The sequence below is a fragment of the Pyxicephalus adspersus genome, chromosome 8 (genome assembly GCF_032062135.1).
Source record: "Pyxicephalus adspersus chromosome 8, UCB_Pads_2.0, whole genome shotgun sequence".
NCBI lineage: Eukaryota > Metazoa > Chordata > Amphibia > Anura > Pyxicephalidae > Pyxicephalus > Pyxicephalus adspersus.
This window is the reverse complement of record NC_092865.1, coordinates 51,277,864-51,303,269: the sequence shown is the minus strand read 5'-3', so window position 1 is coordinate 51,303,269 and position 25,406 is coordinate 51,277,864. Positions and strand designations below refer to the sequence as shown.

Below are 25,406 nucleotides of genomic sequence, written 5' to 3'. Positions count from 1 at the left end.
GATTTGTTTTGTGTTTTATTCTGTTGTGTTTTTATGTATAACCGGTAAGAATTGTGCTAACCCATAGCCAGAGAGAACTGGAACCACATTTGTGCATGAAGATGCATGGCCATTGTAGGCGTGCAGGTTTATTCTTTAGAGTTAAGGGAAGTCTGAAACCACCTTGGACCAGCTTCTGATTAAAAGTGAACCTGTCATGAAGGAAATATGGGACTGGCACTTCTTCACATGCAGTGGCTGGTAGGTAGGCGCTCCTCGTCCCCTTATTCCTCTCTATGCCCAGTAGCAGGCAATTACCCACCCTAGCTTTCCATAGAGACAAGCTCTTACCCCAGAATGAATGAGCATCAGTCTTCTCCCCAGAAATTATTTTCAACTGTATGGAGAAAAGCTGTAGGCTAGGTGGTCAAAAAATGGGTGAGGCAACGTATGCCAAAGTTAGTGTTCCCAGTTGTTGCCAAAAGAATCCAGTTTACTAGATAATAAATTCCCTATAATTCTGTTCTTTAAATATGTCTGATTTTTCCAGAACTGTCCAGTGGCCCTGTATTGTGACCCAACTTTTCAGTAACCACCCAAGGACAGCCAGGTGGTTACTGAAAAGTGCTGGAAGGTGCACCCAGCCAAAAGGGGCTGGGGAGAACACTGGGCATTCTCACTGACTCAAGGTGTAAGCATTTGTTTTTTAAGGCAAACTAGAAGTGGGTTAGCACTTGCTGTTGGCAATAGCCATGGTTGAGTGGTAGCCTACTCGTCATTTTGTGTTGTCACCTGGAATTTGGGGGTAGACAGTGACTGAGTTGCAAATTAGATTTGCACATGCACATAGGGAATACCACAGTCAGACATCAATCTGAGCAGATTCTAATTCTAATTGGGTGACATCGTTTTTATAGTCTCCAAGGCAGCACCCCAATGTTCTCTATTCACATGTGTAGCGGCTGTTTCCAATCACCGTTCATTGATCCACCATGTTGATGAGCATCACCAAGCGACTGCAGTACACGTCAGATTCTCAGCCAAAACAAGCGTGACCATTGGGCTTAGACGACGAATATCTGACGTGTCTACACAGGCTAACGGGAGATTTCTTAGTCTAACAAATCACAGTCCGGAAATAAAATGTCTTTTCAGCAGAAGACTGTCCAGAGTCCAGAATGGTCTAGTGGAGGTAAAATTGCTTATGTAACATCTTATCGTTGGTGTTCATTATTTTATTCTCATCACTTAAGTTGTTCTAATACTTTTATGGTGTTCTTCCTTAGTTTGCTTTGGCTTAACCATGAACTTCTTTAGAAAGAACTAAAATAACTTTCATGGCCACACGCCAGTAGATCTTATCTGTAATAAGGAATGTAGAATCTGCATACAAAAAAGGTTTAACTTCTATTTCTAGTTTGTCATTTTTACCCCATTTCATACTACAGTGTGAATTCAGCCTAAAATTGCTGGTCAACTGCAGTCACAGAAATACATATAGCTATTAGGGATATTAGATCCTCTATTTGTCTGGACAAGCTGTCTAAATCTGACTACATGATCCAATAGGTACCAGAGATATAACCATTGCTGTCAGTAACCAGCACTCAGCCCTTATCAGACATCCTTCCTCCCCTTCTCTGCAATACAGGTCTGCGTGGCTGTTATATAGCGCTGACATCACAGACCACTGCACTGTGAGGACTGGAAATAGCATATCATTGGGGAAAAAGATATTTTGAGGCCTTTTCCTGCAGAAATTAGGTAACTGTCATGACCAGTTGGTGTAAAAGACTGGTAAGAGAAACCATTAGGATAGTTCTGTTGGGCTTTACTACCTACAAGTAGTACACCTGGAACCAGCATGCAAAATACAAGTCAGAGAAACGTTTTTACAGGCAGTCAGTGAATGTTTGACAATGCAGATGGCAGAGCAATAGAAGCCTGACAGATTTCTGTGTACCTAAAGCCCAGGAACAAATGTAAAATAAATATGGCTTACCAGTCCTTTGATGTAGTGGTTGCATGCCTTTTTCCTTCATTTTCACATGATAAACTCGCCAGTAACACAATGTCCTAGAATGACAACACCCATAGAGGCACAGGTTGTCCCCCTAGCAGAGGACTAGGATGGCCAAGAGTACTAGCAGGTGTCTTACCAAACAATTGGGGGAAGTGGGGCATTTGCCAATATCATCAGATATTATAGGTCAAGGGTAAGCATAGGGAGGTGCAAAGCGTGATATTGCACAAGGGCCCCAGATCCTCCTTAGCCAACAAATACCTTCACAGGGGGCCCAAGTCATTTCTGCATAGGTACCCCTTCTGGCTACATCTGCTCTGCCATAGGCAAGTCATATATTAAGGTCAGGTTCACGTCTTTGCAGCCGCATAGACATGAGTTCTACTATGTACTGCCATGAATTGGGCATAGGCAACCTATTCATTTATTTAGGACGCCTACTGCAAAGCAGCAAGCAAAAATAGGTACATACACTTCCTTTCATTTACATTCCCAGTGCAACACACTAAAAGCAATATCAGTCATTGCAGTACATCTGGTGTTGTGCTGGAGTGCCTTTCAGAATGAATGGCACTGCAGCACACCAACATTTGTTACAAGCATTACCATGAGGTGCAGTTTCATGCACTGTAACCTGTAAAATGCTGCGCCCTTTGTTTTTTTTTTTTCTTTGCATTCCCAATGCAAAACACAGGAAGAGCCGTACCATGTTTTTCAGTGCAAAGCACTTCAGGTCGGCTTAGGGTCTGCTGGAGTGCCCTTCAGAATGAATGACCCCACAGCACACCAATGCTTGTTACAAAAGGTACAATGAGATGTGATAAAGAAACAGATACAGATAACTTAGGGTCTGTTGATGGCCCTATAGGCCCATCTTTAATATCTTCATGGTTAGGTTAGGATCTGCATTACTAGTTACACTTTATTTCTTGTGTGCGTGCAAACCTGGCCACAGTCCATCAACTGGTTCATCGCTAATAAGCATATGAGCAGTGAACCTGAAATGTTTATGTTCTTTCCTGCAGCATGGACTTTACCTTTAAAAAATTCCATTATGGAGTGACGTACTGGGGCAGAGGGTTTAAAGAAATATTAACTGCATTCTTATTAGAGAAAACAAGATCACTCAACAACATTGAGATGTGCAAGTCTGATCATAATGATGCTGCAAAATTCAATAATGATGACCAAAGCAGCCAATCAGATTGCAGCTTACATATGGTCCCGTTTATCGGTATGGAAGGTGAAGTTGCAAACAGAACAAAGCTGAAATTTCTTCTTCTTCTTCTATTATGCCTCCCTGGTCCCTTGACAACATGCTAATGATATGTTTAAATACAACGTTTTCATTTTCACTACAAATCTTATTTTAGACCAGGTCACATAGTGAAAATCTAATTTTCGTACAGGTGTCTCAAGCTGTGTCCAATTGCTAAATGACGGAATGCAATACACTTATAATAAATTACAGAAACCACAGAACTTTTTAGGTACAAAAAATAAAACTAATCATATTTATTCAAATAACCATTACCTATTTTTTTCAGTTGTTATCTCTGACTTTTGAGAATTTCATTTTAATGACATGTAAACAATTTTGTTTGTTTTGTTTGCTTGATTGAATATTGGTTTACTGAATTATGTTTCATAAACATCTATGCACTGCCCTTTCTAATTCTAATTTGTCTAATTTTTTTTGCCCTTTCTAGTTCTAATTGCAATCCTTTCAACTCATTTATATAGTTTATTTTTCTAATGATACAAGTTAACTTATCATTATAACTATTTTTTCTTTATGCTGGATGCTTTAAGCTGCTTCTATAAACTCCTGAGGAAGTTTTTTTTTATAAAAACAAAATGTGTTGAGTCAGAGGCAGAATTATTTCAAAAAGTTTTTGAAAATTTCCTAGTATTGTGCTATTATGGCTCAATTGAATAATGATTATGGCATTATTGTGTGTTTTTTTGTATTTCAATCTTTTTATTAAAGTTTTAACAATTTTCCAAAAAAAACAAACAAACACAAACCAAAAAAACACACATAACAAGACAAGCATAATAAAAATCGTCCTTATAAGGCAATTGGATAGAACACAAATATAACATTTTGAGACAACAAAACTATAACAGAAATGAAATAAAAGCAGGAAAATATTATCATCAAAAACAAAGGAGATTCAATGGAAAATAAAGAAAGGGAAATGGGGAGACCTACATATCTAGAAAATCTGTTAATAAAAACTAAAACCATTTAGGACCCATTATACGTTTGCCAGGGTTTCCATATACGATCAAATTTGTCCAAGGTATGATTAAGGCTTGGACAGACTGTTTCCCCAGCATTTAACCTAAGGCTTTTAAAGCCCATGTTTGAACTCTCCATGCATTCCAATGGGCTAATCTACACCAGGACATTTACTTCAGGCACGTTTTTGAGCGTTATCTTAAACGTTGCTTGCAAGTTCTCCAAGGTTGAAGAAGATACAGTTTTATCAATGAAGCTGGGTGATCCAGCAAACCTGGAATGGATTTCCAGGTCATTTGCTAGCAAACGTTTTGAATCCTCGACCAGATCGATTCTAGGTTTGCTAAATCACCCAGCTTCAATGATGAAAGTGTATCCTCTCCAGCCTTGGAGTGGTTTAATAAATCAGCCCCATAGACTCAACAATCTATCTACAACTGCCTGCAGATCTTGTGGAGGGACAAATCAATTGACAACATGCCCTTTGCCATACTGGTTCAGGATGCTGTGTTCTTTCTATGGATGATTTCCCTGAGAGTCAGCAGCTAAGACACTTTAGTAACACATTACACATGAGAGATGGCACACAGGTCCTTCCCATTACTGTCTTGTATATAAAGAGAAGGTGAAGGTAACACAAGGAGCTGGGCTATAGACAGGGAGACTCCAATGTGACACAACAGGTGAGTCTGGTGCCAGGGCACAGTATGGTTTAGACTCTGCATAGGAAACCTTTTAAATTGCAATTTTTGAGTGTTTTGCAGCTCTATTGCTGTCCATGAAGATGAAAACTTCACTGACTTATACACAAGCTTGTATTCAGGTAACCAACCAAGGAGATGAATACAACTTACTGCCAATGGTTCCAATCAAAAACATGAAATTGAGTAGTGTTGGCTGGGGGTTATTGGAATCTGCTTGGATATTTCTAAAATGGAAATCTGGTTGTCTGGAAATTGTGTGTATGTCATCTTTTCATATACAGGGAAAGTGCAAGATTTTGCAAAGGGGATCTGTAATTGCAACCTAAAAAGTCATATTATCAAAGCAAGTTTTTTAAGGTTTTTAAGGATCAGCTATTTATTTATAGCTTTTTGGTTGCTCCATTTGGGTTTGTTGTGATACCAAATGTTCCCCAAACTTCAATACTTCAACATGGAAAGTCACAATACCAAAATGAAGGGAAAATAATTGTGGAGACTCCAAGGACCAATAGATTGGAAGCTTGTCTTGCAGAATTTAGGTGGTTGGGCTGCCCTACTGACACTCAAGGATCAGCATGAATCAGATTGGAAATGTTCCAATCGGCCATACCCCACAAAGGAGTATTTCTAACCCCAAGGTAAAACTTTTACATATTTCAGCTTAGCAAGTGATGGCTGCATTAGTCTGTTTTACTTTTATTTGTAACTGGTGAACCTGCCAGCAATAATCTTCCAGCCCTAGGATAATACCCTAGAATAGGACTGTACACTTCACTACCTTTCCTCTGCATAGAAAATTGGGGAGGGGTTTCTGTAGTCCTTAGAAATAGCTGAGAACAATATAACATATAGCAGTGAATATGATAAGTTATCAGCCAAGATTTCTGGAAGATGAACCAGTATATTTTGTACTTTTTGAACAGATATACCTGAATGCTTAATCTCTTTTGCCGGGCATCTTCTCAATGACTGCAGGAATGGCTGCATTCATTGAGAAGAGTGTGCGATCCCCGGGGCACTAGAGGTTAATTAACCTTTAGTGCCGGGGATTGCACAGGGGTTAATGCTCAATAAAGTAGTGTTAGTTTTATAGTGCTAAGAGGCAAACTACAGTAAAAATGGTATGAGAAGCCAGGCACCACCATGAGGTAGAGGGTCTTATCATGTGGGACTGTAATGTTAGTGCAGAGAATCATGTGCTCATATACCCTGAGAGGGGGCAGATACCTATGTACTTCCTTATTATAGGTGTCTGACAAATTCTACGCTAAGCACGCCAAAAAAAAACCCTACATCAAATTAGAGGACCCAATGTAGGGAAGAGTCCATCTCCCTCAAATGTAGGAACCCCCAATGTTAAGGTAAGCCAAAGGTCTAATACAGGGAAGGGCCTTGAAGCCTCCTTTTTTTCCTGGCCACCCAAGGTGCATGTCTAGTAATGTTCTGGTTAGAATATTGGGGGCACCCAAGGCCTTTAAAGTAGGATAAAATTTTACTGTTCCTAGCTAGGAAAAAGGGGGAAGCAAACCCTAAGCCCACCTTCCCTGTACCATTGCAGGTCCCATACTTTATCCTAACAATGGGGGTGGGGCCCTGTGCTGTAGAACAGAACCTCATTCCCACATCCAGTACCCAAAAAAGAGATGTGAGTTTGTTTGTGGAGGTTTATGCAAGAATCTGGCAGACCTTTTTAATATGGGGGAGACCATATATCAGTCTGTACCCGGGGAATGAGTATAGGTGTAGATTAGTACCCCTTATCCATTCCCACAAGAGTTAATGTAAAAAATGGTACATACAAGTACCGTAGTCATTTTCTTAAAATAAAAACACAAACACTAACCTTTTGACTTTGGTTGGAAACAAATTTGTTTTGGATTACAATAGAATAGGTTTTAAAGCCCTGCAAAATGCCATGAGCAAGGCTGATGTTCATAGCAATCAAGTTGATAGGTGAATACAAACAGTGGTTGGAAGAAAACTGGCAGGCAGAACATCTGTTTTATGGGTCAAATAAGCTTTTTGCACATTGCACTAGACATTGGTGTAGGAATAAATGTTGCAGTGGTCTTAAGCCCCTTATTCCAGAAGGCCTGTAGGGGCCCTACTTGTGACTACTGTCTGCTGCTCAATGTTGTTCACAGAGCGGCAGAGGAGATCTTCCTCTTCTTGGCCATCTGTCAGGGACAAGCTTTAATGCAAACCCATGTAACCCAAGTAAAATGGAATTCCATTTGGGAAGGAGCTGGTCGAAAATGGTTGGGGTCTTGTCAAAAATTAGCACCAGGACCCAAAGATCTGTAGCTAGATGACCATCAGCTGTGCAGTGCTGCAACGTAAAGGTGGACCCAGGTCAAAATTCTGCACAGAATTTGTCAAAAATTAGGACTGGAGCCCAAAGATCTGTTGCTAGAAGACTGTCAGCTGTGCAGAGCAGCCATGTAAGAGTGATTCCAGATCCAATTTCCGCACCAACGTTATCTAAAATTAGCACTGGGGCCTACAGATCTGTAGCTAGAAGACCATCAGCTGTGGTTCAGAGCCACAAAAGGGGGAACCCAGGTCCAAATTTGAATTTGTTAAAAAGTAGCACTCAGGCCCATGGGTCTAGATAGTAAGCAATTATGTGACTATATTATGTTAACAAGAACCTAAAAAGGCAGAGGTCAGACAGCTGCACAGCCAAGCAAAGTTACACAATAATAGGTTTTATATTTGGATTGTTCAGTTCTAAACTAAATACTTTTAATTTACACTAATCAACCTAAAGGCCTTGTTATTTTTTGGGTATATTTGGCCTTCAAACAGTGAGAGAACATAAATCTTCATGCAGGAAAAGTACAGTTATATAATAAAGGTTTTGTGATATAACAGGTGCTGTGGAAGCCAAGGACACCTTAAATGACGCCTCATGTGGAAATTTACTATTGGTTAAGGTTGGCACTGATCTGGGGAAAAAAATGCCCTGTGCTACAGGCTAACAGGAATAAATGTATTATCTCCTATTGCCCGAGGCCAGCAGATGGTTTGTTATTAAAACCTCCTAGTGAATGAAGCATTATCAACCAAAAAAGTCCAGTTTGCACTGGAAATATCTAAAGATACACTGAATTCTATTTAAAATAGATCTAAGCTGTAACTGGATGGCATTTTGTGTGCTTGGGCACAGGGTGTCATAAATAATTGGCTTTTATTGTAATACATTTTACCCTTTTAATCCTTTTTTTTACAATGAAAGCCCATGTATGATCAATCTCTGACTACACTGCCACTTGTAGTCTCCGCTGAAGCATAAGTGGTGCCTGCAAGCACACAACTTTTGCAGCACTATAGGACTATAGGATATACAGTTTTTCCCTAACACATACAGATTCTGAGTTATGAGTACTATTATAGTTAACATTGTACGTACATGTATTTTGTACTAAAATGTAAGCACCATTGAAGTGAATGGTAATACAGCTTCAGTGTGAAGTAAAATAAGGGACACTGTGGTATAGATCTACTGAACAGTGTCAGTCAGGTACTATTGTTTCTTCAGAAACACTTGGAGTATGATTTTCTTGTGTAGTCCTTGTCTGGATGGCGCAGTAGAGCAATCAGCACTAGTCAGCCATCATACTTTCATAACTTCATGTTGTCATAGGACTCCTTTAGGTTAACTGAATGGGCAATTGGTAAACTTGGTTTGGAATTACCAATATGCAGTAAGACTGCTTTCAAGTTTCTTTTAGACAAATGAATGAAGATACACCATTCAGATGGAACATGCTCTTGTGACAAACTGTTAAACAGTGCATTTATATCATGACAGTAGCACAGTGGGCCATCACTAGTGAAGAACGTTGTCAAGTTATGATTTTGTTTTCTGTAGTGAGTTACAGTTACACCCTTTGCAAGCAAGTGCTTCTGTTTAAGCTTTGAAGCAAGAAGTTCTGCTTTTTCTTTGAAGAGATTTAGATTGCGAACGAGATCATTCAGCTTTGCTTGTGTAAAGGTCTCTGGTTCTGAATCTTCATCGGCTAAGTAGCCAGGATCGGATGATTCGGGGTTGTAACTGGCTGCAACTCCAGTGCATTCCTCATCACCTTCTACAGAAGCAAGTCCATCATGTGGCGGTACAGGAACTGAGAATCCACTTTTGTTGACACGGCAAAAATAGCAGTCGATTAGATGGTCTCGCGGTTCACTCCACACCACCGGGATTGCAAAAAGCATTGCTGCTTTACACCGATTTAGCCAGTCAGGCAGTCCGTTGGAACAACTGGTACAGATGACATGTGGAGCCCAAGATTTATGCTGGTCATCAAGTGGACAGTCGAAATATAATTTGTATATCTTTTTAAGTTCTGTGGTAATTTGGTGACCTGGTGATTTTGTTGTGAATGAACCACACACGTAACAGAAACTGTCTGGATCTGTCACACTAGGAGGTATTAAGGGTCTATGTGATGCATAATGAGTGAGTAGCAAATGCATTGGTGAGCAGAACTTTTGTTTTGGCCATGGTGCATTACGTATATCACACGCAAAGGACTTTTTCTTACATGCATTCTTTTATGTACTCAGCAAAAAAAGAATTTGATTGTTTAATGTTCACTTACATACTATTGACAATGATCTTGTGTATTTTGGCAGGTTTCTCTTGAATACATTCAATACTATCTCCTTGGAAGAGTATTATATCCTCAGTGCATTCATGTAAGGCTCAGCCATGCAGAACAGGGAGCCCATTTATCGTGATGTGAGATACAGCATTGAACGGCCAGTCTTCCATGAACAAGAACTGGGAGAAACTCAGCCTGGTCCAAACAGGACAATAAAGTCCATTGTCAATGCAGCAAAGCACAAATTACGGTAGGTGGAGAAGACACACAACATGGAAGGGGAGAATGTGGACCATGGGGGTAAAAGGAATGTGGCCACATTTTTGGGACACATTTTTAATTTCTTCTTAGATAGATTCTTAGACAGGAAATACAAGAATTACTCAATTTTTTGCAAAATGTGGCATTGGATGTTTGTTAAGGGTGGAAATGAGGTTTAATAATGATTATCATGTTGTATGTGTGTTTCCCAACCTCTAAACAAGCAGCTTCATATACAGAAGCTTTATTTCCTGCAAAAGAATGTGTACCTTTATACTGAGATTTGCACACACAGCCTGTAATTAGCGTACAACTTTGCTAGCCTCCTGATTCTCCTTCCCTGGTAAACAAAAATATTATAGCTATTAGCTTTCATGATTAGCACTCTGCAAATACAAGAAGTGTGAAAAGTATGACAGTTTTCCATGCACCTTGTCATGATTGTCCTCTAATCTGCAGCTGTTCCAGGTCAGCAACAAAGGCCTTGTTGTTTCAGTTCCTACCGATTCTGCAGTGGCTGCCTCACTATCCCGTTAAGGAATGGCTTCTGGGGGACATTGTGTCTGGGGTCAGTGTGGGGATTTTGCAGCTTCCACAAGGTAATACTTGTCAATTATCAGCACACCAATTTCTGGTGTATATATGGTATATTTGTTTTATTGCAATATTGCATTACTGTATGTGAGTGTGGTACCCACCTCATTGCTGACAGTGATTGCATGAGAGACCTCGCATGCCACAGAAGTACATCACATACAGTATACAGGATGTTTGTAATTATAGATACAAGGTATCCAGTAAAGCAGCATATTAATGCGGTTATTCGTTGATACCAGTTCTATGCACCCTCTGTGTTGTGCTACACTCAAATTAGCATATGGGAACAACTTTCCCTCCCCTAACTGGGATTGATTGTTTTGACCCTATATATAGACATACATACTGTTTTTTTTCTGCACAAGACTCCCCAAACTACGGAAATTAGTGGAAAAGATAACAAAGAGCTACTGTATAATACAGTCTTGTCACAGGGAACAAAAAGGAGAACAGGAGACCTTAAATGCTTCCTTTTCTGCAGAATACAATGCTCCAGGCTCCCTCTGCTGCTGCCAGCCTAAACAAAAGCTTTTGCCAGTGGTCAGGGGAATCAAGGTATCAGGAGCTGCTGATAGCAATTAGGGGAAAAAATGTTTATGAGTATGCAATACTTTCTGTATGATAAATGAGGGCGAGAGAAGGTGCTGGTTAGGGTGTATTATATTTTATCTTTAAAATATTGAAGGGTATCTGTGCCCTTTATTGCCTCAACTTGTCCCTGTACTTAAAATTTTGCAGTGGTGCAGTGTGAAAGTAATGGGCATACTTGGAACCTAGACCACTGCTCTCCATAGGATTGCACTGCGTGTGAGTTTTAAAGTATTCCTGAGGCCAGTAACCATTGCCCAGCCCTGGGCACAATGGGTCAAAGGTGCAATATCTAAATCAGGCATAGGATGGAGACAGCATATTGGGGATGACAGGTCAACTTCGTTGTCATTATGGTGGCCTGACTTTTCTTTGTTGCAATTAAACAATAAAGACAGGTCATCTCCCTGCCTCTTGCCTATGTTCGGAGAGCAGCAGCACACACTTCTGTTCAATCTCCTCTCCAACGCCTTGATAGATTGGCCTCTAATGCTAATCCTCATCTACCTCATCGAATACTGCTGTATGGAGGAAGAAAATTATATCAAGTAATTTTAGCTACTGACACAATCATGTATAATAATACATTTAATTATTTATTTTTTATAAATTACTGCATTATTATTTTTCTATATACCTGGAGACCTGCTTATGAGATGCAGCATCCCCAAGGGGTTAATGGAAAACTGATTTAGTGCAGTCCTGCCAGACAAGCACATGGCAGAGTCACCATACACATAGTCTGTTTATGGTATACCTTTTGGTTGGGTTCAGCCTGTCCCTCTCTGCTTTTGTTTTTTACCAGGTTTGGCGTATGCCCTGCTGGCCGGTGTGCCGCCCGTTTTTGGTTTATATTCTTCTTTCTTCCCGGTGTTTGTTTATACTTTTTTTGGCACATCACGACATGTTTCAGTAGGTAAGTCCAAAAATTAAATCTTAAAACAGACAAGAGATAGATGAAACACTGTTTGGTGAATAATGTGTGCTTGACGTGATGTTTTCAGGTGGAAAGGTTTCCATACTAGCACTGATATTTTGGTCTTTGGTTTATATGGGAAGTTAAACCTCTGATAGTGATTGATGATTTTGTTAGCTAGAACTGTGAGGAACAATGCTGCAAAAAAGTGTGTAAATTACTTGATTTTTCAGTGCTTTTACCTGCATTTTTTAACTTATTGACAGAGTTTCTCTATGCTTTGGGTAATTTTGTCAACAACCTGGTCAAATAATATCAATGATTGGATAAAAATTATGTCAACATTAAGTGAAAACCGTATGTCAAGCAATAAATAAGGAGCTAGTCACAGCACTCTAAAAGGCTCAAAACCTCATGCTATACCCATAGGTGCAGGCCCATCTCTATTTCCCACCCTGCTATATATGCAAACAAAACTTAAACAATACATATTCTGTATTTGCAGGAAGCTTTGCCGTAGTCTCTATCATGATCGGCAGTGTTACAGAATCATTCGTGCCTAATGACAACTTCATACTACCAGGGAATGATACAATCATTGACATAGTGGCCAGAGACAAAGCTCGAGTGGAGGTGGTGGCTGCCATGACACTGCTGGTGGGATTGTTTCAGGTAAGGATTACTCCTTACGAAGCACCTTCAACAAAAGAAAAGTCCCAGCAAGGCCTCTTTTTCAACATTGTCCCCCTTTTTTTATACAAGTGGCTTACTATTAGAAATATTACCAGTATCTGCATGATTGGGTCCTACAATGCCAACGCCATTGATGTAGAAAATCTTGAGAGGTCAGCATAGAGCCTTGGCCTGAACCGTATTTACCACCTATAGGATGTTAATAGGGAGCCAGACCTTCACCAGTACCTGCCCTCATAAATGCTCTTTTAGCAGAATGGGCACACATTTCCACAGATAAACTACAATACTTTGTAGAAAGCCTTCCAGAAGAGTGAAGGCTTGACTGAACTGACAGTTCTCTAATAATACCCATGGTGGGATATCCAACAAGCCTATAAGTATCAAAGTCATGTGCCCACAGACCTTAGGTGATGAGAAAACACGCTTTTTTTTTTTTTTTTTACCAAGGCTAGTTTTGAAGAGCAGAAGTTAAATTGAAAGCCACCATGATTTCCATATTTGCCAAGTGTAGACAAACACATTGTTTTTCTACATGTCCTTGGCTGTCCATCAGCAAGTGGCTAACCCAGAATGAAGCGTGGTTATATATCTTCTTTCTTGCACTAGAGGGACCCTCCAAGATCTTTCTGATTGGACCAGTAAATGTTAGTGGCACACATGTAGAAAAGGTTCATTCCCTTTCTTTTTTTATTGCCATAAAACCACACAGCTGTGTTAGGGGGCTTTGACCGATATAGGCCCCTGGTACATACAACAAAGGAAAGCTTAAGGTGCCTGATGTTCCTCCTAATAAATGTCCATGTTTTCTAAATGTTCTGATAATAGTTATATTCATAATAGCATGTTTCTTTGTAAATCTTTGACAGATAATTCTGGGCCTAGTGCAGTTTGGATTCGTGGTCACCTACCTCTCAGAGCCCCTGGTTCGGGGTTACACCACTGCTGCCACCATCCATGTCACCATCTCTCAGCTGAAACACATCTTTGGTCTCCCACTGAGTGAAAGGTCACACCCGCTGTCTCTCATTTATGTGAGTTCTTAATTCTTCACTGACATTCTTTCCAAACTAGAATAACACAGAGTGTAAGATGTACAACAAGTGACCATGGTGAACAGAGATAATTAGTAATTGTTCTGTACAATGATACATGTAGTACTTTTCATATTTTTCACTGCTTGGACAAATATCTGGGTCTTTAAAATATAACCGTGGCCTCCTATTAAAAAAATGTGTTGCAGCACTTATTTTTAACAGCATTTGTGCTTACAGTCCCCTTGCAAAATCTCACTGATATCAATTGATCTTGCTGGCAATGTTGCTGCATTGCTGCAGAATTTAGAGCAGAATTGTCACTCTCATGTGGGCTGTGCCTACTTGAACAACCGTAGGAGGTGAAAATGTTGCAGGGGGCTTGGTTATGAGCATTCTTACTGTTATATAGGTATATAGCTTTTCTGGCCACCTGGCCACACATAGTCACAGCCACTGCTTTTAGGACTGACAGCACTGCCTCTGTTGCTGAAACCCTCCAATAACTTTAAGATCATCAACAAACTACTTCTATAATTACTAAATCCCCAGATAACAGTAGATTAACATGATAGTCTTGATAAAAGGGAAGAATGTCTTACATTGCTGGCCATTCAAAAGAATGTCATCCTTACAGATAGCCAAAAAGATCATTGGTGTCACATAAACTGACCTGAGAGGTACAAATTGCTCATTGCTCATGGAACCCCTAGCAAGCTCTGAAGAAACCCCAGAGTTTCATGGAACCCTGATTGAAAAAACATTGCCATGGAGAGTAAGTACAGAGATGAATAATCTTCTCTTTTTCAGAGCTTAATCAGCCTTTTCCGAAGAATCCACAGGACGAATATTGGAACGTTGGTTGTTAGCATTATTGCCTTGGTCTGTCTCTTTGCCGTTAAGGAAGTAAATCAAAGGCTGCGCTCTAAGCTCTGCATGCCCATCCCTATTGAACTGGTTGTGGTAAGTGAATTGACTTAGAACAATGGTAACATTTCAAAAGTTGACTCAATTCAGAGTGCATTGGTGCCAATTGACAAAGTGTTGACCAACAGGTAAGGAAATATTTCAGACCAATTTGTTTGTCAATATGTTTATATATTCTCTTTTTAAATGATTACATTGCTTTCCCTACAAAGGCCCAATAAGACCATTTAAAAATAGAAAATATGAACATATCAAAGACATATTGAGCAGTAATATGTTGGCCAACGCTTTGCAGAATGGCACAAATTCACTCCAAATGGAATCACCTTTTATGCCTTGAAAGGGATCCATCCAAATCCAAGGGTGGGTGGGTGGAGGGTTGGGGGTAGTTTGGAATTGGGATAAACTGCACTACAGATGTTCATATATAAAAAGCACCAAAGTTTCTAATTTTTTTTTCCAATTAAATACAATGTACAAAACCTGTAACATGACATCAGCCATACAAAATGTTTTCATATTTTACTTCCTCTCCACCCAGCTTATAATCTCCACAGCGCTAACTTACGGAATGAGTCTTCACGAAAATTATGGCATTGGTATTGTTGGTGAAATTCCTACTGGGTATGTGTCATAGAAAAGAAAATTCTAAAGCTGTGATAATGGCATTATGAACAACAATGCAACCCTTGTATTAACCCTATCGGATCTCTATTCTTAGCCCTTTTTTCCTATTGACCACCAATCTATTGTAAAGCTGTGGGTTTTAGTAATTATTGCTGAGGTTCCATAAAGACCTAAAATTAATTTCAACGGGTTCCTCATGTTAAAATGTTTAAGAAACACTACTCCAAATGGATGTAGAATGGCATATTTTGTAGCTCCCTCTAGTGGCTTTTCTTTGGAAATCTTACTATTTATTAGAATGATAAAAATATGGAAGAGAATACAATAATGTAATCACATCAAAATTGCCTAATAGTTAAAAAACACGAGTATAATATACCTGATGACTACATATTTTTTATTGTTTTCTTTTATAATACATAGAGGCTATTGTTACCAATATTTGTAAATGCAAACTATTTAGTCCTAGTTTACATTACATAGGGGGCTTTTATGCATTCATCTGTTTTTAAATCTAATGGTTAAAAGCCTGAAAATATCGTAGAAAGTCAAAATAAGCCCTTTTTCAATTAATTGAGGGAGGACAGGAAGTAATGTGCTGTCCTGGTGTTTATTTACTTTGTGTTTGATGGGAATGGGTATTACAGCCAGAGCTGATGGTCTTCTAGAATATTTGCTCATGATGATTTTATTGCTTCTTTAGGAGAAAGGGGATAAAAGAAAGCACCAAAAGACCTGGTCTATAGGAGTGACACAAAGTGGCCAAATGCCTGAAACACATCCATTATTTTTAATGAAAACATTCCGGCACATTTTTGTACATTCTTGGTCATTTTAAAGGTTTCTAAATGGACAATTTTACATTTTCTTAGCTGCCCAAACAAATATGGATGCCCAAAAATGCATTGTTTTATGGCCTAGGAAACAGACACTCAAACTAGGCCTCAAAGGGAGCCATGCCTCGCTAAAGTAAAATGTTGCTTTTTGACCTTTTTTATTTGTGTTTTTGTTCTGTTTTGTTACAGACTTGTAGCTCCGAGGGTTCCTGACCCTAACCTGTTCATGGAAGTGGTAGGCAATGCGTTTGCTATTGCCGTGGTTGGATATACCATCGCCATCTCTCTGGCCAAAATCTTCTCCGTGAAACACGGCTATAAAGTGGATAGCAATCAGGTGAAGTTTTCTTCTACAGGTCAGATATGTTTCAGTAAATCGATCCAGGCCCTTTGTGTGGAATGTGTCCAACTGGGCCTCATTGCCATAGCAACCTGTCAGCAATTTCCTGTTTGTCGCTTTATTAGCCTTGGAACCCCGTCAGAATTTTAATAAGGGGGCTGTTCATAATTCCCTATTCCTGTGTATGCTCACCAAGGTGTAAAAAATGAAAAAAAAATGTCCCTGCACACTAAATCCCAATATAAGTTTGGGCCTTGTGTCACTGAGTGCCCCTCAGTAACAAGTCAACACATTCTTTTTTATCACTGTGTTCCCTATAGCAACCACTCAGCAGCATCTTTTGTCTGTGTTGTCCATCTTACAACATCTTACATTAGTTCCTAAAGTATTCCAGCACCCTCCTTTTTCATAATTTCCTCTGTTCCCCATAGCAACAATTTGGCATCTTCTTTCATTTTGTCCATAGCAACCAATTTCTCATTGTATTGTCCACATGCATTGTCAGCATCCAGTGTTGAGTTATGAAAGTGAAATCTGCTCTGTGAATGATATATAGACAGGTTCTCTTTCTGACCTTCCTATAGATGAGGTCTTATGGTGTTTTCTTGTATCTCAGGAGCTGATTGCACTTGGACTCAGTAATCTAACTGGGAGCTTCTTTCATTGTTTTGCGGTCACAACATCAATGTCCAGGAGCCTTGTGCAGGAGAGTACGGGGGGAAATACCCAGGTAAAACACCTGGTATAGGTCCTGCTATGACTTATATCCAAAATATAAATATGTCTATGTATGTGTATGTCTCTGACCATCTCCTGTACTATGTCTGCAGTCATGTCCCCAGTCTCTGACCATCTCCTGTATATTGTCTGCAGTCTCTGATCATCTCTTGTAGTATGTCTGCTGTCTCTTACCATCTCTTGTAGTATCTGTGCAGTATCTGTCCATCTCCTGTACTATGTCTGCAGTCTCTGACTACTGCTGTAGTATGTATTTTAAAATGATGTTTCATTTAACTTGTATGAATTTCTTCTAGATTGCAGGGTGTGTGTCCTCCTTGATTATCTTGGTCATCATTCTCAGAGCTGGAGAACTGTTCACATGTCTTCCTAAGGTAGGTGCTGGACATGCATAAAAGTTGTAAATGATAAAGAAAGCTGTACACCACATGCAGAGTTTCCTTCACTCCTGAGGCTTCTGTAAGCTGCACCATGCATTCCTGACAATTATTAACACAGAAACCTAAAGAAATTTATATCCAATTTGGGCAGGTAGGGAGGATTTTCTGAAGCAGTTTTTGTTTCCGTGTCATCCTTGTATTATAGTTCTATGGCTAGTTGATCCAAGGCCAAGCTGCCCAGCAAGAATCACTATTACAGAACTGGGGACCTCCGATTCTAGGGGTGCTACCATGGGAGCACCACTTCTGGTTCCAAGTCCCATGGACAACAACAATAGGAGTTGGGTTATCTTTTGAGCTTGAAGTCACATGACCAAGAGCCCCATTGGGTGGCGGAGCCATGTGGCTGCCCTTCATGCCTACCAATTGCTAATTTGATCAGCACGGGCTGCACTCCATAATTTGGACACATTAATAAATAATAAAAAAAAGTAAAATACTTTGCCTTTTATTTTGCCAATTTTCATTACACTCCAGGCGATTTTATCAGCGATTGTCATTGCCAACTTGAAAGGCATGTACAAGCAGTTCATGGACATACCTGTCTTGTGGCGAACCAATAAATACGATTTGGTAAGTAGAATCTGTTTACCTAAACCTGCAACATATGTCAAGGTATTAAAGCATCATAGCAGTATTAGGGAGGGCATGGCGGAGGTACTGAGCATACTCAGTGTGCAAGTAATGAGTTTCACCAATGGCCCAATGGCCTACTGACCTTTGGAAAGACACCTTGGGGGAAGGGGGTGCTAGGAATCACCCTTTGTATAGTGAACATTTAGGATAGTCAGGAAACAACTTACACACCACCAGCTAGTAAATATTAACGTGAAGAAGAATGTGCACAGCGGGCCTTAATAAAGAACTGAGTGAGCCCTTTTTGAAGTTGTTAAAGCTGACTACTGGGCTAATGCAGCTCTGTAGATTCAGGGTCATTTCTGGGCATTTTGGTCCCACCATGTACCTACCTTTCCCTGCTTGACATCCCCTGTATTTTAAGAGGTGCTGATCCCCTTTCTCCCCTAATGCCAGCACTAGGAAATGTGGTATATAAGCCATGGCTACCTGCTCCAGCACCAAACTGTGAAGACTTATCCTGGCACACATTATGTGACTTTTACTTGGGATTGGACTTCATACCTGAAACAGGTAATCATGCAGGCCAGGCTACCCTGTGCTGCTCTACATATGGGGAGAACGAAGGAGCAGGGTCTCTTTCTATATACAGAACATGGGCAGGCATGCAGAGACCAAAATCAAAACTCACCACTAGGTGGCACCCTTGGTGACTATGCCTAAATATTTATATTTATCAAAATGAAACACATTGTACTAACAAATACATTTTATAATCTAAGCCGTGTTTCTGCAAGTACTGAAAAAAAAAACATGATCCTGGCACAATTTCAGTACCTTTGTAACTAAGTAATCAGAATGCAACCTTGTAATGTTGTAGCCAATCATAATGTGTGAAGCTGCAAGGTTGGTCCTTGCAAGACAATTATGCTAACGACTGCACAAGCATCAGGATGATCATGCCACGTCAAAGCCAGCATTCTGGTCCAAGAAGCAGATTCTGATTTTGGCTGATGCCTGGTCAAAGATGGTGCCATGCCTCTGGAGGGTAAAAAAAAAAAATCAGGCATTGTCAGGGATACTGCAATATTTGTATATTGTAGCACGGTCTATTGTGTTTTAAAAACCAGCTCTCAAGAAGCAATTAGTACAATTGGTCAGATTTGATCATGCGAAGTTGCCCCTAAACCCCACAAACATCCTGCTTAGCATGAGAGCCCCCATGTTTTTTTAAACCTTTTACTCTGTGTGTAGCTAAAGCTAATAAATGAGTCCTTTGACTTCAATACCTGATGAGCTGTTTGCTCTCCCTTCCAGCTCATATGGTTGGTGACCTTCCTTTCCACCATCTGCCTCAACATGGACATTGGACTGGCAGTGGCTGTTGTGTTTGGATTGTTCACAGTGACCTTCAGGACCCAGCTGTGAGTTCAGCCTCTAGAATTTCATGAATTTACTTCCTCTTATTAATTGCTCCCATGCAATGGGATTGCATTTGAAAAATACCTGTTGATCCTTCCAGCACCCGGCTCTTCCTGTTTAGGAGTGACAACGCTTACCCATAACATTCCTGTTGGATCGTTGTCATGATATCATAGTTTACAGAGTGCCATACCAAACATTCCTTGCCCCCAGCCCTTGCAGCTGGGAAAGAGGAGGGTTGGTGGTCATGTGACTACTACTATAGACTAAAACAAAGTATTTTTGTGCTTTTTCTCAAGTTTGTTGTGGATACTTTGCAGGCCTAATTGACAATGAGTTGTAGTGACTAGAGCATCCAATCAAAAATTAGCAGATGTGACAGAGGGTTCCCAGAATGTCAACAGTCATCCAGGGGTACAGTGCAGCAGAGCAGATTGCTTTTCAGCTCCCCTTATCGGATTAAAGCCACTTGATAAACAAGGAGCAACTGGCCTCATGACTCTGATTGAGTTCTCTAAATAACCGACATCTCTCAGCACAGGGGAAAACAAATCAGGCTGAAAATGATAAAAAGTAGACTAGATTGCCACCTGCTGGTTGAATAAAATAATGCACAATATAATTATGAATAATAATTTCATATTATTCAAATTTTTCTGACCATAAAAAAATTATGCAAAAAATGAATGATAATTATCTTTTCATTATTCACAATTAATATTGAATATTGAATATTGATTATTTTATCAATTTGCAGACCTCATTACTCCATCCTGGGGCAGATTGCAGAAACGGATATATACCGAGACGCAGAGGAAAATGTTTTGGTAATTCTATCACATGAATAGGGGGGGCATTGTTACTGAGACAAAGCAAATATGTAATAAGTGAAGTAAGTGGCTTATTAAATGGGACCTGCCATGGCAGAAAGAGGGGGTGCCAACTCCAACTTAGTCTAAGGTTGTCACCTTCATCCAGCTACTTGAGGCATTGACCTGGAACAAGCATGCATGCAGACTTTACAGTTTACAACTGTGAAATCACTGTGTTCCTTAAAAGTGGGAAAACAGCTGATGGTTGTAAATAATATTACTATCAGCTGTGAGCCTGTTTTTATGGTGCACAAAGAGAGGAATTTCCATTGGCTGCTGAAGAAACCCCCCTGACAACCTCCAGTCATTCAAAAAAAAAACTCCCATTATGTATCTAACTGGTTTACAAGTTGTTAAGGTACATAGTAGGCAGTTTTCCAATTGGCCAGTATAACAGTAATAGTTTTCCTATTGGAAGATTAAATAATTGAAAGAACAAAAAAAATTTGGCTAGGCTACAAAAGTACAAATATAAAAAAGTTTTTTTTCTCATTTAAGGCAAAAGAGATCCCTGGCGTGAAAATCTTCCGGTCCAGCTCACCCATTTATTTTGCAAATGCAGATCTATTTGCCAAAGCCCTGAAGATGAAGGTGAGGGGGGGTTGTTAATTCTCAGTGCTCACAATCGGCTGTAAAGGTGCACGTTCAGAGATATCAGTCATTCAATCAAACATCGTTGTCCACTGTGTAAAAGATGAGTGTAAAACAATAAACTTGTCTTTCAGATGCAGGTTAATGTGGACAAGCTGATTGAGAAGAAGAAGAAAGCACTCCAGAAGAGGAAGAAAGGCCTGCACAAAGTCATGAACCTGGCCAAAATGATCCTCGCCAAGACACAAAAGGTGAATGTCAGGTGAAAAATAGCTACAAATTTCTGAAGATTGGAAAATATCTCAGAGAGGGGGCACTAAAGAGTCAAGCAAAAGGATTGCAGAGGTCACTGCTGGAAAAGGTTTAAATCTGCCCTCTGGCCTCCCCTCCAGTCTTGCACAGTTGTACAGGCTCCTCTTCTGGTCTGCAATGGCCTCCTCTGATTTTACTGCACACTGTGAGCTTCTATCAAAGTGCATCAGAAGCTGCGGCAGGAGAGCATGCCTCATTTCCTGGCTGGAGGACATCCAGCATCATCTAGCCCCAATCTCCCAAGCTTGACTGCCCACCCCTTTCAGTTCTTTCAATCATGGAGGATTTAGCAACTGCGTACAAATATAAAGTTAAAGCTTCCAGGTGTGTGATTTCTTTTTGGTCTTATCCTCCACACAGGGTAGCGGTTTGGAATTCCTGAGCAATGCTGAAGGAGTGATCGGAAGCCTTAAATCAATTAGCGAGTCTGTCCTACAGGCTCCGCCCAACCTGCGCTCCCTTGGCCTTGAGAGGCTGGACTTTAGCTCTTTGATCCTGGACTTCTCAGCTGTCAGCTTCATAGATACCGTTGGGGTTAAAATGTTAAAAATTGTGAGTATGGCAATGTCAGTGTGAATATCTTTTTTAATTTTGGATGCTACCCCATGAGTTTACCATGGAGGCTTGTCCTCTCTTTCCTTTGGGATCTTAAATTAATTCATTGGAAATCACTGTCTGGGCCTTCTTGTCCCAGTGACAACAATTACCCCAGTGGGCCCACAGACTGCCAATCCAACTTTGGGCTAGGCCAATCAACCCTCCTTCCCTCCCGATCCTCTTCCCAGGTGTCCCCATGATGTAAGCTTGGATTTTTTTTTTATTTAATTTAATTTTTTTAAATGTATACCTTTCTTAGTGGTCTTCAGGGTAGTCATGTGAAGCACAGGATCATCTCCCCCTCTCCCAACCATTCTTGCAGTACTCTTTTCCACCAAATGATATCCTCAGTTTTCCAGGTTGAATTAAACCCCAGAACACCGAGAACATTTTGTGGTGAAAAAGAAGTACTGCAAGAAAAATCTTCAATTGAAGGTCAGTATTGCAGCTTGAACTGATTTTATTTTATTAATATTTTGTAATGGAGGTGTTACATATCTTTATCACAATCTATCCAAAACTAAAAAACAATACATTTTACCTGAAGTTGGACTGCTAGAAGTCTAAAACAACCATAACTTCTAGATGGACAGCAGCAGAATAAGACTTTTAGGCAGGGAGATCTCACTGCTGAAATATCCAAGATGTATAAGAAGGCTCACCATGCTTTATAGTAAAATATCACAATGGCCACAATACTGTCGCTTTATAAATGCTCTGCTGACTTTTCCTTCTCCTTTATTTTTTATATTTAGATTTTTGAAGAATTTCGGGAGATTGAAGTTGATGTGTATCTTGTAAACTGTTCATGTAAGTTGTTTATAGGTATAATATAAACCTCCCTAACATTTACTAAAATGATGTTAATTGGCCCATAATTTATATTTTCTGAAAGCAGTAGAATTAATGGGTTTCAAATTATTTGGTGTTTAGGGCTGGGAGTTTGTATTATTGATACCCATCCCCATTCCCTCTCTGGCTTCTATATTGAGATTCTGACTTCCCTATCGCATTGGTCTTCTCAGTGGTTTGTGGAGGACAGGTCCACTTTGATGGCAAGCTGGGTGCAGATCTGAGTGACAACAGACCTCTAATGAATCTCATTCTTCCATTTGCAGCGGCTGTGCTACGACAACTGAAGAACAGCAAGTTCTTTAATGAAAACATCACCCCAGCGTCCGTCTTTGCCTCCATCCATGACGCCGTATCGTATATTTCAAGTGGACAGAACAGCGAGTCCAGTTCACTCCAGGAAATAACTGCAATTTAACCAAAACCATTTTATAACAAAGACGTTGAATGGCATTTTTCTGCCATAAAGACTACTGACACAATAGGAAGCCCCTTGCTTCTGTCATGACCATATATATGTAACCCAGTCACTAAAATCTCATTTTTGACATGGCAATCTTACCTGAAAGCAATCTTTTAATATTTGGAAATGTGCAGATTTGGTAAAATAATCCCTGGTTATCCTGAATTTAAATCCTTGGTTAGGCAGTTCCTGTAATAGGGTGACAACCCTCTGCCAGTGTCTCCTAAATATCCTACAGTGTCACCCAGTCACATGAGCTTTCAAATTAATACCTGTTTAAAGCCACATTACACTGGCATGATCCCCCGTTCATCAAGAAATGCATACATGTAGGCAAGGTGTAGCTGGGATAAGGCTGCAGGAAGCTTAAAGCACTGAGATATTTTTTGATACATTGAGCTCCGTTTATAAATTATTCCCCCAGCCAATTCGTCTGAAATTCACTGACAGATGGTTGAATCTCTCTACACATCAGCAGTTTGCAATTGCATGTGTAAAAGGGGCCTAATTCCTATGTATTTATCTGATTTCAATTTGGTAATAATCTTTATTAGGACTTCCATAGAGACCAAATGGCCAGGATTGTCTGCTGGTGCCACCAGACTTTAGACTGATCCATTGTACAGTGTATGAATATTATTGATTCAGAGTTAAGGTAATGAACCCCCAAATGTTATCAAAGTTGCATGGAAGTTGATGCAATGCTCTCCAATCCAGCTTTTTCCAGGCATTGCACTTATTAACTTCTGACCAGTGCAGGTCCAATTTTAGAATGTCATCCTATTTAAATAAATGGGCCACCCTAATGCAGTGTGTAATCCAAGGTGCAATCTCATTATCAATGGAAATGGGTCCTACGTTATTAAAAGGAAGAGATCACAGTAAACTTGCATTATTCACCAGGTCTACTGATGTCCTGTTACCCCAACATTACATCAAATTATTTCACCCACAGACCTCACCCCAGTCAGCCCTTTTCCCTGAAGAAATGTGCATCATGTGTCATTACAGATTTGTTTTGCAGCCACATAATATTTATATAAACTTTTTTCCAGTTGCCTTAATATGCAGCATTGGAAATTAAATTGTGATTGTGTTTTCAGTCTATATATTTTGCCAAAAGCAAAACGAGCAACACAAAATAAACCCGAGCGGGGCCTTATGTGTCGTGTTTTATAAACACAGATTAAAAAAAGCTTTTTGTGGTCATATCAGTTTCACCTCTGTGTTGATAATAATAATCAGAGCCATGCAATGAATGCAAAAAAAACCCAGGAGGTTTAATGAGATGAATAAAGGAGCCCTGTACTGCCAGAGGACCTCCATCAGCAATGGAAACAATATGGCTATTTTTACACATCCCAAAAATAGATAAATATATAAAAAGGTGAAAAGAGAAAATCTAATTTTATTTCGGTATCGCAATGTCACAGACTGAATGATCTATTCTGGGATAATTACATAACATCTCAGGTAATAGAAGCCAATTTGCTGGCTGCTGGATCCAATGAAGGTCACCTGACAGATATCTGGGCTTTTGATCATTGTATCATGAAACAGAAATTCAGCAGAAAAAAAAACATTTTGTGCTTTTTGTTATCTTTTGTTTTTTTAAAGCCAACCAAATTCTATATTTAAGAAAAAAATGTCCTAGGTGCTTTGAATTAAAATTTAAAAAGCTGCAATATTCACCCTTAATCTTGAGCTTCATCACTAGTTGACCTTCAATCCCGAGGAGTCCTCCTGTAGTACCTCCACTTCACCACAAGATGCTCCCAGTCTTTCAGACTGTATGACACCCAGCATTCCTCAGCTTGGAAGACTGAGCACTGCAGTGTTTCTTGACCTTTTTAACATGGGGAGGGGGACTTTGAAGTAACTTTCTATAATCTTATACTACATCCACAGCTCACAGTATATTAGTGTGGTGGTCATGGGATAACAGTGCTGCCATTATGCTCTTTGCATCAGTATGAACAACCCATCACTGGAATGTGATGGTAAAAGGGGCAGCATCATTTGACCAGACTGAATTTTTTGAAAAAGTATTAAAAAAATTAAGCCAGTGGGGGAGCCCAGAACAAAGGGGTAGACAGAACAATTTATGGAGGAGCGCTGGGCCCAGTTGGATTTTGAATCAAAACCTTGTCTGCTTATTACAACCCC

At 39.9% G+C, this 25,406-nt stretch overlaps 1 protein-coding gene across 3 annotated transcripts; it reads left to right on the top strand.

Moving 5' to 3' along the window:
* The first annotated feature begins 4,906 nt into the window (after positions 1-4,906).
* Positions 4,907-24,331, top strand: LOC140337059 (solute carrier family 26 member 6-like). Of its 3 annotated transcripts, none has more exons than XM_072420576.1 (19): positions 4,907-4,930; positions 9,590-9,808; positions 10,279-10,418; positions 11,810-11,920; positions 12,426-12,592; positions 13,483-13,647; positions 14,458-14,610; positions 15,116-15,198; positions 16,227-16,374; positions 16,994-17,107; positions 17,412-17,489; positions 18,033-18,128; positions 19,449-19,555; positions 20,311-20,380; positions 20,924-21,016; positions 21,151-21,267; positions 21,689-21,880; positions 22,681-22,735; positions 23,044-24,331. In XM_072420576.1, exons 2-19 carry the CDS (start codon positions 9,666-9,668, stop codon positions 23,193-23,195), a joined length of 2,184 nt encoding a protein of 727 aa, XP_072276677.1. In that variant the 5' UTR covers positions 4,907-4,930; positions 9,590-9,665; the 3' UTR covers positions 23,196-24,331. The 3 variants fall into 3 exon arrangements, with proteins under 3 accessions (XP_072276677.1, XP_072276678.1, XP_072276676.1); XM_072420577.1 differs by lacking the exon at positions 4,907-4,930 and adding an exon at positions 4,933-5,070 and having other exon boundaries at positions 21,157-21,267; XM_072420575.1 differs by lacking the exon at positions 4,907-4,930 and adding an exon at positions 4,933-5,070.
* The last annotated feature ends 1,075 nt before the right edge of the window (positions 24,332-25,406 follow it).